Consider the following 12,911-nt stretch of genomic DNA (forward strand, 5'->3'; position numbering starts at 1 on the left):
ATTTAATAGAAACGCAGTCACAAGTATCGAAAGGTGTTATTAAATGAGCTCTGAGCCCTGATTCTTCAGCCTCAAAGTAACCGGCGTTGCACCGGAAGAGACCGTCGCAGCGGCTCAGTCAGAGTTGAAAGGTTATTAACGTCACGTCAAGCTAGCAGGTGAAGAAGCTCGTCCTATTTATTATAAAAATGTCAACTACAGAAGAAGAAGAAGAAGATACGGAGATGCATATTCCATGCGTTGTCATCACAAGCTGTGACGGTGGTTTTAAAGAAGAAGAGCTGATAAAACGTAAATCCAGCTGAGCTTCACATCCAGGATTTGGCAACCAGGCTAACGCTGAACAAAGCTAACTTTATCTTAGCACAACAGGTGACATTTGATAGCGCATGCATATTGTTAATGCAGGTCAATAACTGTAAGCTGTCCGAGGTCGTCAAGCTAGTTATTGGTGTATTGTTTTTGTGGGGCATGGATAAAACCGGCATTAGTAAGGCCGTAGGAGGTTAGCGTACTTGTCTTTTATTTCAGCAGCTAGCCTGGTGGTCACAACTTAGTTTAACGCAAGGTTTCCCCTTGTATGTTGAATTTATAACAAACGTGTTCTTGTCTCAGAGATCCTCAGTTCGAAGACTTTGCCCGAGCCAATCAAACGAGAAGAAACAGTAGCCTGGTATCCATGGACCATCAACAACAAATATTATACAGCGGATGTCAGGCTATGCGTTGTGCCAAGCACCTTTCATATGTCATCGGAGATCGCCCAGTCCATGCAGGCTTTCATCGCTTATTTTGACAGTTCAGTGGTACGTGACTTAAGAACATGCTGTAGTTTGAGAATCTCAACGGTATATCTTATGAGACATGTGTAATGTGTATTGTATGCGCATGGTTTTGCAGAAAGACGGTCTGGAAAAGCTACTTCCTTGGATATCGGTGGTGGAAGATCTTGGTCCAGAGGTGCTAATTCTGGTGTGTGAAAGAGTCTGTGAAAATGGTTAGTTCCCCAGTTCTCAATGTCTTTTAGATTTAAAAAAAAGCATTTGACTATGATATTTGAGGGTACTGTATGGCATATGAAATGTTATTTGTTTTCAAGGGGTCACCAGACATGAAGCGCAAAAGTGGTGTTTGGCCCATGCCTTTGAGCTGGTGGAGCTTAGTCCACAAGACGTGCCAGATGAGGATGGTGAGTTTTACACACGGCAGGAATTCAAATGACATTGCATATATTTGTTTTCTAGTTCCTTATATTATGCATTGTTTTGTACTCATTCACGCCGTCTTTGTTGCCTTACCAGATGACTTTCCAGAATCCACAGGAGTAAAGAGAATTGTCCAGGCTCTCAATGCCAATGTGTGGTCCAGTGTAGAGATGAAGGATGGTGAGATAATAATAATAATAATAATAATAATAATAATAATAATAATAATAATAATACAGTTCAGCACTTTAAAAGGTACTCAAGGCAGTTAGTACTCAAGGAGATGACATCACTTCTACAATTACTAAATTTAATTTTCACTATTCAATTAAGCTAGGTGTATGAATGATATGTGACAGAGTATATCTCTATCTGATAGGGCACAATCAGGGCTTCGGTCTGATGAGCAGTTTGGTTGCTGCCAGACACAACAACCCACGAAGCTGTCAAGATCCCCAGGTCAGTGGCAATTTAGTTGTAATCATTTTTACTTCCCTAAATCATAATTGAATTCATAGTTTGCTATTTTGAGGAGTTCTTTCTTTATTCTTTTTCAATTAAATAGGATTTAAATGTGCCAGAGTTTGATGAGGCATGATAACCCAAGCTCTTTTTCTGTAGCAGTCTTCCAGTTTGCCAGTAGAGGAGACCCATGTTACTGAGGAGACTAACCATACAGAAAGTAGTGCAAACACAGACACACAGGGAGGCACAGTTGTTGGTAAGTGAACAGCTGTTGACAATTTGTTATAATGAATAGAACTATAATAGATCAAGTATGTTCACCCAAAATATGACTCTCTTGATGACTGAAGGCAACATTTAATGTTCACTTGTGTTTATTCACTCAGATGCAATGACTGATTTGGACATTCAAGAACTTGCGAATCTCACGTCTGGAGATGTAGATGTGGATAACTTTGAACGTCTCTTTAGCAAATTAAAAGAGATGAAAGGTAATTGGGAAATGAAAAGGAAACGCACAACTTTGTTGGCAAACTGTTTTGGCCTTTTTTATGTTTTAAACCAAAACAATGTAAATTTGTACCTTGCTTTTATTGTTGGTGTGGAGGTAAAATACTTTTACAGGTGATAACATTTATGATGCTTTGTTTTTTTGATTTTCAACCTGCAGACAAAGCTTCTTCATTACCTCATGAGCAGAGAAAGGTCCATGCAGAGAAGGTAAGCAACTGTAGAACCAGGACATGTTCATTCTCATCTTTATCTGCTTTATATCTATTATAAAATTGGAGGTTTTGAGCAGTGCATCACAAACCAATATTTTCTTCACGATCGCCTCCTTGTTTGGCTCAATATATTTTAAATAAACATGTTTAAGTCTAGTATCGAGTATTTATACAAAATCTACTTTCCAGGTAGCAAAAGCGTTTTGGACGGCCATTGGTGGTGATGATGATGAGATAGATGGGTTATCATCGGGAGAGGAAAGCTAAAAGCATACACCTGTGATTCAGTCTCTTTTCTCCTGGTCCTTCCACAAGATCCAGTGCCCTTGGACATCTTTCACCTGGAAAGTGGAGATGCTTACAGATGGTACTGTAGGCATAGTTAGACATTTTTGATTCTTAAAATAAAATGATTTCAATACTGGTGTATAGCAAGAAGCAGTTGAGTATTTTGATTGGGGAGATTAGTGCTCCCCTGGATCCCTCGCTCTGCTGTGAACCCCGAGTGAACCTCAACAAAAACAGATATTTGGGCTTTAATTTAAGTATATGTCCCTGAGGTACAATTGTCACATATTTTAAGTGACATAATGTGCCTTATCCTTCTGAGTTGTAAGACGTTAAACATTCTGTTGAATCAACAAAGACTTTTATTGGATTTAACTTTTTATGCTCCTTTGTGACAGTGGTGCATTTGTTGTGAACACAAGACTGTTGCACTATATGGGTATGTAGAGGTCATCTAGGGCTTAAGAAAAGTATGCAGACCAGACAAATTGAAACCCCTGTAAACTGCAACGGCAAACCTCTGCAATTAATAAAATGGTCAGTTGCGGTGCTGTATTGGACAACATTATACTAAAGAGTGTTTGAAATATTGTCTTTTTTTGTGGTGAATCAAAATATAAAATAGCTGCTTACAATATACCGTCTAACAAAGTACCATTACAATGTCAAGTTGCCTTTTGGGTTGACACATTACAGTTTTACAATTGTAGCATTTATTACAGGGCAGTAATATTGAACTGCATTCATGTATTGGGATTTCTATTTTTCCTGTCAGTGTATGAACGAGTCATGTTTTTTTTTTTTTAAATGACTTAAAATAATTTTACTCAGTTACAATTCCTTACATTTTCACAGATAACAAAACAAGGGTCATTTGAAAACAACTATTGGGCTACATGAACGTAAGACTTGGAACAGAAAACCAACTAAGAACATTAAGGAACACAAATATTGATAGAGAACTACCAACTATACCTTACACACTGTAGTACACAGTAAATGTGTTCAATAGATTACATCATGACTCAATCTTATGTAAGTGCAGGATAAACACGGTGGCTTCATAGACAGTGACCAAGGACAGCAAACATATTACACATTCCTTATATTATAGCAATGTACATGTAATATACATAATTTAAGCAATTACCACTAGAACTAAAGCATAACACTGATCCACACAGTCAATTGAAAGTGCATCATTTACCCACAAGGAGCAGAGTGTACTATTGGTAATATGAGACAAGATTTGCATTTCTTTTTGCCCAATATGCCATCGATGGTTAAGCCACTGCCATGGTTGCTGCTAGTGTGTACCCTTCAAACTATAGTCACATGGGTGCCTAAATTAAACCAGTTAGTTCACTATGATCATTCATACTGTCTGTCATACTTTGTCCCTATAACAGTAATAGCTGGTACAGTAATTCATATTTAAGTTGACCCACATTAGAAAAGCCTGCATTTAAGCAGGCCAAGTCTCGGGCCATTAATGCAATGTATTTTTGTGAATCTACTTATGCCAGAGGTCAGTTGGGTCCACTGTTTCAAGCACTGCATGACTACAATAATCACAAGCTATAAATATTTATGTACAATCATTGAGGCAATAAAAAAAAATATTCCCATGCAGGACAGTATGCAAAAATAACTTAGAAAATGTCTCTTCCACGGAGCAAAATAGTTTTCATACAAGGGTTCTTTTTCAAGAAACAATGGTGTTAATTTCTATATTTTGTTCAAAATAGATAAAATACCAAGTACATGATCAATCAGATAATTGACACTTTAATTCATACAGATAAATTAATATGGGCAAAGTACGTTGTACTTAAGATATTAATTAAATATATTCTATTTAATCACTACTCATAATGACATCTTAATTTCTGGTTCAATTGATAAATAAGCCTCCTAACTCAGTGGTTACAAAGAGTGGTACTGGGACACTGAAACACCAGTGATAGCATATTTTACCTAATTCATAGAATCAAAAATGTTTTGAAACATGTTAAAAAAGGTGACCAAGCTGTAACTGTGCCATAACTTCAACTTGGATAAAGACATGATGTCTTAATGAATAATAAAGAACATGTGGTTAGTCTTGAAACATATTGTAAATACCCTGTGTCTGACAATGTAAAAGTTGTAAAATAACAATTAAATGGAGACACAAAATGGTACTGAGGAAAGTGCTATAAGTGTGGTGAAATGTTAGAGACCGCTATAAATGTTAGGTTCAAGAGTGATTTTCTGATTTGATAAATAGTGTCTCCTTCCTTATCACTGAGGGATGTGTGACTTTTTCCTATGTGGTTTGTGGATATGCGTTTGTCTGTGGATGGGAAGGGGGTTTTCTGGGAAGCATAGGCTGCTCCTAGGACACACTGGAGCAGTGGATGCTGGGAGAGCCCATCTGTGTGAGAACCTTGTCCAGCCACTGCAAAGGGCCATTGAGATGCAGTTCTATCCAGCAGGGGGTGCTGGTCACTGTCTGACGTCTGCAGGGTACAGAGGAGAAGCGGGGCAACAGTCATTACTCAGTTTTTTCACACTACATCATACCTATTTAAAATTGCATTAGGTCATTATTAATTTAACTTCATTATAGTCACATACAATCCCACTACATCGGGAACCTCCTAAGTTTATGTGAGGATTACACTCTTGATTATAGTTGATGCAGATACAGTCTGCTTGTCTTAGTTGAATTAGCACTAACAGGTAAGCCAACTCCAAAGGCCATTTCTGAAGTCACTCAAGTTTTCATCAGCGATGTTTTCCTCCAAGGAGTTTGGTGCCAGAAATATAACACCAGTGGGAATCCCCTTTGCAAAAGGTGTCTGAAATGTGTTCACCTCCCACTCCATGTCCCCCTCACGAATGCATGCCTACTGCATTCTTCCTCTGTTACTTAACCCTCTCTTGCCGACTCACAGTAGCACCCTCCCCCAAAAACCCTCTTTCTCCTTTTCAAGTCTGCTACAGCCCGTGTAGAGCACCCCTGAAGTAAATTATCCCGACCATAAACACCAAAGCCCTCTCACATTTTTTTAATTTTAAAGCACAAAGGTAAATTAAACATTTGTGTTCTAAATGTGTGCCACGCAACAGGCTCAAGGAAAACAACAAGAGTGATGAACCCTTAAAACCAAGTTTACTGAGAACTTTAAACCGACTGGGACGAAGGAAACAGCAGAACCTTAAAGCTGAAATATGAGCAGCTAATTCAGTAGTTCTCAAACTTTTTTTGTCAGGCCCCACTTTGGAGGAAGAAAAATGTTCACCACCCAAACAAAAAGCCAATCGTGAGATAGGCTTTTCTGCTGTTTTTTTCAAGGCAAAACACCAAGAATTGTTGAGTTGCCAAGAATTTTGACAGTTGCACAAGCGTATATGTTAACGTAATGTAAACATTTCCATGAAAGTACAGGCATTTTGCACTTTGTACTTTTGTACTATGTGAAGTTCTCATGTAGCTCATGGAGTGGTTGTCCTGAAACCACAAGGTAGCTGGATCAATCCCTGGTCGCTTCATAGTTTGCATGTTCCAGTGTCCTTGAGCAAGACACTGAACCCCTAGTTGCTCCCCAGGTGCTTCACAGCAGCACACTGCTCCTTAATTACTAAGAATGGGTAAAATGCAGTGATTAATTTCCGACTGGGATTAATAAAGAATTGTTTAAATTATTTTTTTTTAAATCTACATTCCTCCGCACCCCAATCGAAGGTCGCGCCCCACAGTTTGAGAACCACTGAGCTAGTTGAACGCTTAATCACCGCTACATATGCCATATTCAAACACAAATTCAGACAATAACATGTACATGTCAGAAACAAAAATAATGCATTCATATAATTTTGATATAATTCTAATTGTCTTAATTTGTTTGAAATGTATTTATTTACCTATACTCGGCTCCCCAACCCTTGACAAAACTCATGCGTATGGTGCACATTCTGGTGAGCTGGTAGACGGCCTCAAAGCCCTGGTTGACTGACTGGGCCAGCAGAGCAGCAAACTCCTGGTTGTTGAAGATCTTCAGGTTGCAGCCTGCAAAAAGAAGTGTTATTCTACAGAGTAGCACTGAGAATAGCTTTCAGTATCAATAGGACGTTAGATCTCAGTTATGTGCTTGTCATTTTACTCCTCATGCTAACCTGGAGGTATTTTGCAGACAGTGGCAGGATGCCAGCCATAACGCTGGTTGCAGTTAGGACTCTGGACAAAGATGGCACTGTCACTGAGACACTCTGCGAACACCTCTCCTCCAATGTAGTACAACCTTACGCCCCGTCCTGGAAAGGGTAAAGAGAAGATTGGCACTCAGCTACCTGCTGATTATGGCAAGTGCAGATATAAAAGTTCAAGTTAGATCAGAGCTTATGAAGTCTCTGTGAAATAAAAATGAGTACCTATGTGTCTCCGTGTGAGCTCTACTGCCGAGTTGCGGTTGACGTTGGACAGCAAGCCCAAACAGAAGCGTTCAGAGTTGGATGGGTCTGTGAATCCGTCTACAGTGAGGGAGGGCTGGGACGCATGGAAGGTCTCTCCTACACGTTGGTTCAGCTCATAATAGGAGATTGAGCACCAGAAGGCAGACTCGCAGTATGTCACAGGTTGTAAGTCTGTGCGAGCACAGGGTGGGGGTTAGATGAAGAAACATTAGTTGAGATACAATTTTCGGTTTGGCCCAGTCGAAGAGCATTAAGAAAATCATGTCTCAAAACAACCATTTCAATTGTGATGATGCGATAAAGTTTCCCTTTGATTTCTCTTCAAAAGCTCTTTCCCACGACCCGCATGGGCCCAGCCAGGAATGGCCAAGACATGACGTACATATTTATTGTTTTAACAATTACCTTCTGGTGGCTTTCCACATAGATGGAATAACCTGGCAACCGGATATTATTATTGCATTATCTTGAGCTGTCTGTTACAGGCCTTTCCACACACACGGACAGACCAAAGACAAAGACCCTTTTCATACCACCCTTACTGTTACTGCCCTGAGGCCGACCCTCCCAGACTTAACTTACTGCTCCTGTATGTTACTCATCTGTCTCTCTGCATCTGTTTCTCTCATACGCACATGCAATTGTAAAATCCCTTGAAGCAAATTTGTGATATCGGGTTGTATTAATTGAATTGATTTGTTCATGTCCATAAGCAAATACAGACGAGATAAATCATACAGATAACACGTTTAATGCAGTGCTGCTGCAGATTAAAGCTCTCCTCATATTAGAGAGCAAGTGAATTAGTAAACAAGGAAGTGATTTTGATATGTACAACAGAAAAATGTGCAAAATAGTTCATTAATGACAGATGTAATTTAATACTATAGGCCAGTTTGGTGGGAAAAGGCCATGCAGTATTATACCTTACATAATGTCATTACTACAAACCAGATAAGTGCACACTATAAATGATATTCTCTGCAGGTAAAGTTCACTTCTTTAGTTTTGCTTACCAAGATTACTGTTCGCGGGTGACACAGGATTGGGTGACAGGCTGGGTGAACCTGAAATAGATCGGTAATAGAAGTTTGGTTCATGATCCAAATAAGGCATAACTAGAATAGTATGGGCTTGAATTGTTTGCACTTTTATGTGACTCACCTGTGTCCATGCTGTGGTTGAGCTGGTGATCATTTGTCTCACCATCCTCACTTAGATACCCTGGTGGTGGAGTTTCTAGAACATATAGACACAAACACACTCCTAATCTCATAATTTCTAACGGTTTGACGTGTTCAATTGCTGAAACAAATTTTTGTTCACCCAACATTTTCATACAGTCAAGTTACCCTTTGTTTCTCACCAGGAATATAGTTGCTCTGGGGCTCAATGCCAGCAGGAAAGTTAGTGTTCTCAGGGATGGATGGACTGTAGTCATCCAACGGTGGAAACTCTGCAGGGATATCTGTATGCCGTGGTACCAGGACAGGAGGCAAGACTGGAGACACACAGATATTTTCATTAATGACCAGTTCAGTATATAGTGTGGCTGAAGCATTATTCTAAATACAGTAATTTGGATCACGCAGCAATTAACGAAACTCACTTGGCGTCTCCACCCTCTGATAGTGGTAGGGGTTGACGCAGACTTCATCCTTCTTGGTGTGGAAGGCAAATTCACAGTGCTCGACAGCCCTCAGCTCATGGTGGGACTGCAGGTCTGGCCAGCGCCACAAGCGACAGTATATGACATGAGGAAGACCTTTTCTGTGGGAGACCTGGAGACGCCCATCTAAAGATCTGAAAGACACCACCAAAAAGACTGTAGTAGTTAGTATGCTGATTCAATTTCATCAATCAATGTGTTGCTTTGCTTAATGCTGTGACAATATTGATAAGATACAACATTTAACATATTTCCTTGTTACTGATACGCATTGTGCTTTTTCATTTACCGTTATCACGATATTGTAAGCATGACTTAACGCATTTTATACCAACCTATCTGAGTAGAACTGGTTAGGGATCAGTTGGCTGAACCATCTTATAACCCTAAACTTTATATACTAATTTTGGAAAACAAACGTAGTTTATCATAGAAAAGTAGTAAAGTGTATCCATTGTTGTATTAAGCTAAGTACTACTGTGTCCCAAATAACAATAAAAGTTCTTAATGGTTAATCTAGTCGTACTCCACAAACAGTCCCTGAAAGCCGATATGTTCTCTCGCTACCAAAACCTATCCTGGCACCTGAACAAGAGCCTAAGTCCGTTAAAGGAAATCTGCCATTAACAGGTGCGACTGATGGCTGCATTTGCCATGAGGGCCTCCCGGTCGAGTGAAGTTGGGAGTGGAAGCTAAGTAGACATCAGCAGTGAGCAAGCCAGGCAAGTTTTCTTAACCAGCTTTAACAGATCTCCAAACATCTCTCAGACCCGGACCCATTGAAGGAGAGCTGGTTAATTGGATAGTCCTGAATCATGGCTTATCTCCTGGTTCTAACATGTGATACAGTCAAACTATGAAATTGAAATTGTGATTATATGCAAAAAGAGCTGTGTGACCGATGTACAAAAATAATATGTGGCTTGGCTTTCAAGACAAACAAGTTCAACTTAGCTTGGTGCTAGTTTAAAAAGGTGACCAGCAATGCAAGTAACAGTATCAAACCCAAATATCATGATTTCTAACAACATACCAAATTACATCTAGAAATATCAAAGTACCATTACAATTAGAGTCAGCTAGTGTTGAACTGCTGGTGGTGAAATGTAGACCCTTCTACTTGCCAAAGGAGTTCAGTGCAGTGTTTATACTGGCAGTTTACATCCCGCCACGAGCGGACTTCGTAACGACATTGGGGCTGCTGCATGACGTAGTTAGTAAACAAGAGACTGGACACCCGGACGCTGTGTTTGCTGTAGCCTGCGTTTTCAACCATCGCAACATCAAGAGTGTCCTCTCGAAATACCATCAACATGTGAACTATCCGACAAGGGACAATGACACCCTTAACCATGTGTACAGCAACGTGAAGGGAGCCTACAGGGCTGTGACCCGGCCACACTTTGGACAGTCCGATCACATCTCAGCATTCCTCACTGAACTGTGAACGGCTGCTGTGACTTCATGTCATGACCATACTTGGACATTGTAGCAATGTTGTAGCAATGCATAGTGTATAAAGATACAATGAGCAATACTATTATCATATTTTATCATAGCAATACTAGTACCATATTTATTATAGCAATACCATTATCATATTATAAGTGTGTACTACCCAGAGCCTAGAAATGTAGAAACGCATGAAGAATGGTAACAACACTGTTTCTAGGTGACCTGGTAGTCTCGCACTTCCACTATGCATACCACACAAATGGAATATCTGCATCCCCAACAGATAGCAAGACAGCTGTTATTCTGTAAACCTAGAGTCTCTAAACCCACAGAGAGTGAACCACAATCCAAACAGTGGCCCACGCCCTCCCTAGAGCCCTGAGTTCCCAATAACTGAGAAAAGGTTTTTAATGTAGGTTAACACCCACACACCATGATAAGGGCCTCCCAGTTTAATTTGCCAATTTAATTTGCCGATTTAGTTCAAACTTAAAAGGATGCTTAACAGTAAAAGAGGTCACCAAGGCTAGATTCTCGCTTCTTTTACACTGCCCATTACCAGCAGATCCAAGATCTGTACTTGTCTTATTCACTTCATGTAGAACCAAAGGGTAGAGAGACAACACGATCTAAAAGAAAATGGGAAAGGGTAAGGTGCTTGAACTGCACATTACTTTGATTCAAAGTCCACCAAAGTGAAAACATTTGATCGACATTTGTGACTCATTAAGACCTTTGAAATTACAACAGTTCAGCAGCACTCCCCGAAAACCCGACCTCATATCGCAGCAACTTACTGGTCTCGATGGAAGGGGATCCCACATGAGGAATCCCAAACCGAGCCCTTATTCCAGCTCTCCCAGAGTACACACTCTCTAGCCTAAACATCCTGCGAGCTCGTCAGAGAGCTCGCTTCATCACACCACCACCCCCTCTGCTCTCCATCACACGTGTGAACTGTGGACACAGCTACTTTATGTTTATGTACCACTGACTATACCGCAGGCGGCTACCGTGTCAGCAGGTGAAACGTGCTGAGACATTCCTTTAAAAAGTTGCTCAGGCATTTGAGAAACGCTAACTACACAACGATGCTGCTTAAAATGTATAGGTGAGCACTGGTCTACCCAGTCGTGCTAGCTGTGACAACTAACACTATGTGACACAATGTGCTTAGTTACATGTGTATGTGTTGATGGGAAGAATCGCAACACATCCCCTTAACTTACACTAACTCAACCACCTTAGCATAACATAGTTTGCTATAGAGCATTTTTGATATTGGAGTGTGATACAATGACAACTGTCTGATACCTATTTACACAACATAATAAATATGTTAGTTGAAAAACAGTTTGTTAGTAACATTAGCTTCACCATGTAGGACTATGTTAGCGTTCAATGTAGCAGCTAAAGCTAACTATAAATGTAATTTTAAAAATCCATGCATGATATCACACATGCCACACATCCACCAATGGATATGGTAATGAATCTGTCGCTGTAAACTAAAAAAATAAACAGAGAAAAGTGCTTCACTGACGTAAAGCACTTATAATATTAGCTCAATTAACTAGCAAGCAAGCTACTTAGCTCCCGTTAGCTGTTAGCCTTGGCTCGCAGTTTAACGTGAGCTAACTCCCGAGGCAGCCCGGTTCGCGGTGCGTCTCGTTACCTGGGGATGTTGATGCATTTCGTGTTCACGTTTTGTGTTGTGATGGCTTTCTCCAACTCGTCCAACTGTCCCGTCTTCTTCAACTTCTTCACGAGACTTTTGACCGCCTTCTCGCACCATTTCTCCTCCTGCCCGTTCTGCTCTCCCTTCTTCCAGCCGAGAAGCCTCTTCACGATGGGAGGTGTGAACGGCAATATAGACATGTTTTACAAATCAGCTCACCGGCTAACAACTTGCGACAGTACACCGATTTAATTCCCAGAATTGCTAACATTACAGTTTTGCCGTTGCTATATAAACAACCAAGTTAGCTAGTTAGCTTAGCGAGATAAACTCCCGGACAGACGAGACGAGCGGCTGGTCGCTGCCGGGGACTGAAGCAGCGGCGGCGGCTCGCGTCGCAGGTTAACCCTGGAGCAGCTCCTCCGCCAGCCAGTCTGCTTTTCTGCCCCTCCCCCTGCTCCTCGGTCAGCTGGTCTGTCCTCCACCTGCATCAGCTGAGTGTGTCAACACATAACTCTATTTTATCTACACAATACAATGCCACCACTAGGTTAAACATTGTTAACTAGGGGGGGAAAACAGCAAATTTTAAAGGCTTTTACATTCTGGGTAAATTAATTGGACAGTAAATCAACTAAACTATAATGCAGTTATAAAAGCACTATCTGATAAACTACATTTACACCCCTTGGTTTTGGTAATTAGCTTTTATTATAAATTCAAATCCAATTGGCCTATGTTTACATTTTCTCAAAGCATGTGTTTTGTTAAGTTTTCATCATGCTGGCGAGTTTTCAAATAATTGTAAATAATTGAAACCCTTTTGTATGCATCAATTGAACTTAAGTCAAACTCAAAAAGCAATAGATGGAAAAAATGTTGTAATCAGAGATATGTCATCACTGAAAAGTGATCCAACACTTGCATTTACTGTGTCCATGAATAGAAGACCCCTTCGGAGTAATCCC

General features: G+C 40.4%; 2 protein-coding genes across 5 annotated transcripts; one reads left to right on the forward strand and one right to left on the reverse strand.

Annotated features, from left to right (window-relative positions):
• Positions 1 to 31: 31 nt before the first annotated feature.
• On the forward strand, positions 32 to 2,833 carry aagab (alpha and gamma adaptin binding protein). Of its 4 annotated transcripts, none has more exons than XM_068602445.1 (10): positions 32 to 291; positions 616 to 806; positions 901 to 997; positions 1,100 to 1,189; positions 1,302 to 1,385; positions 1,585 to 1,664; positions 1,830 to 1,926; positions 2,057 to 2,161; positions 2,341 to 2,390; positions 2,585 to 2,833. In XM_068602445.1, the coding sequence occupies exons 1-10, from the start codon at positions 189 to 191 to the stop codon at positions 2,660 to 2,662; spliced, it is 975 nt and encodes a 324-aa protein (XP_068458546.1). In that variant the 5' UTR covers positions 32 to 188; the 3' UTR covers positions 2,663 to 2,833. The 4 variants fall into 4 exon arrangements, with proteins under 4 accessions (XP_068458546.1, XP_068458544.1, XP_068458547.1 ...); XM_068602443.1 differs by having other exon boundaries at positions 40 to 291; positions 1,827 to 1,926; XM_068602446.1 differs by having other exon boundaries at positions 250 to 372; positions 1,827 to 1,926.
• Positions 2,834 to 3,676: 843 nt separating this feature from the next.
• smad3b (SMAD family member 3b) lies at positions 3,677 to 12,362 on the reverse strand. Its single transcript, XM_068602442.1, has 9 exons — positions 11,941 to 12,362; positions 8,751 to 8,944; positions 8,508 to 8,642; positions 8,306 to 8,380; positions 8,158 to 8,208; positions 7,100 to 7,312; positions 6,845 to 6,982; positions 6,593 to 6,737; positions 3,677 to 5,184 (listed from the first exon to the last, which is right to left on the reverse strand). Exons 1-9 carry the CDS (start codon positions 12,141 to 12,143, stop codon positions 5,061 to 5,063), a joined length of 1,278 nt encoding a protein of 425 aa, XP_068458543.1. The 5' UTR covers positions 12,144 to 12,362; the 3' UTR covers positions 3,677 to 5,060.
• Between the last annotated feature and the right edge of the window lie 549 nt (positions 12,363 to 12,911).

Source organism: Clinocottus analis, unplaced genomic scaffold, assembly GCF_023055335.1.
Source record: "Clinocottus analis isolate CAN_PGR_092001 unplaced genomic scaffold, fCliAna1.0.p SCAF_6, whole genome shotgun sequence".
NCBI classification, from domain to species: Eukaryota; Metazoa; Chordata; class Actinopteri; order Perciformes; family Cottidae; genus Clinocottus; species Clinocottus analis.

Excerpts from the sequence above, each read along its gene's own strand:
- aagab (XM_068602443.1), top strand. The coding sequence starts at position 189 with ATGTCAACTACAGAAGAAGAAGAAGAAGATACGGAGATGCATATTCCA. Across the intron at positions 1,665-1,826 it reads GAAGCTGTCAAGATCCCCAG|CAGTCTTCCAGTTTGCCAGT; the intron begins GTCAGTGGCAAT and ends CTTTTTCTGTAG. Across the intron at positions 2,391-2,584 it reads GAAAGGTCCATGCAGAGAAG|GTAGCAAAAGCGTTTTGGAC; the intron begins GTAAGCAACTGT and ends TCTACTTTCCAG.
- smad3b (XM_068602442.1), bottom strand. The coding sequence starts at position 12,143 with ATGTCTATATTGCCGTTCACACCTCCCATCGTGAAGAGGCTTCTCGGC. Across the intron at positions 8,643-8,750 it reads TCAGAGGGTGGAGACGCCAA|TCTTGCCTCCTGTCCTGGTA; the intron begins GTGAGTTTCGTT and ends GTGTGTCTCCAG. Across the intron at positions 8,209-8,305 it reads CAACCACAGCATGGACACAG|GTTCACCCAGCCTGTCACCC; the intron begins GTGAGTCACATA and ends GATCTATTTCAG.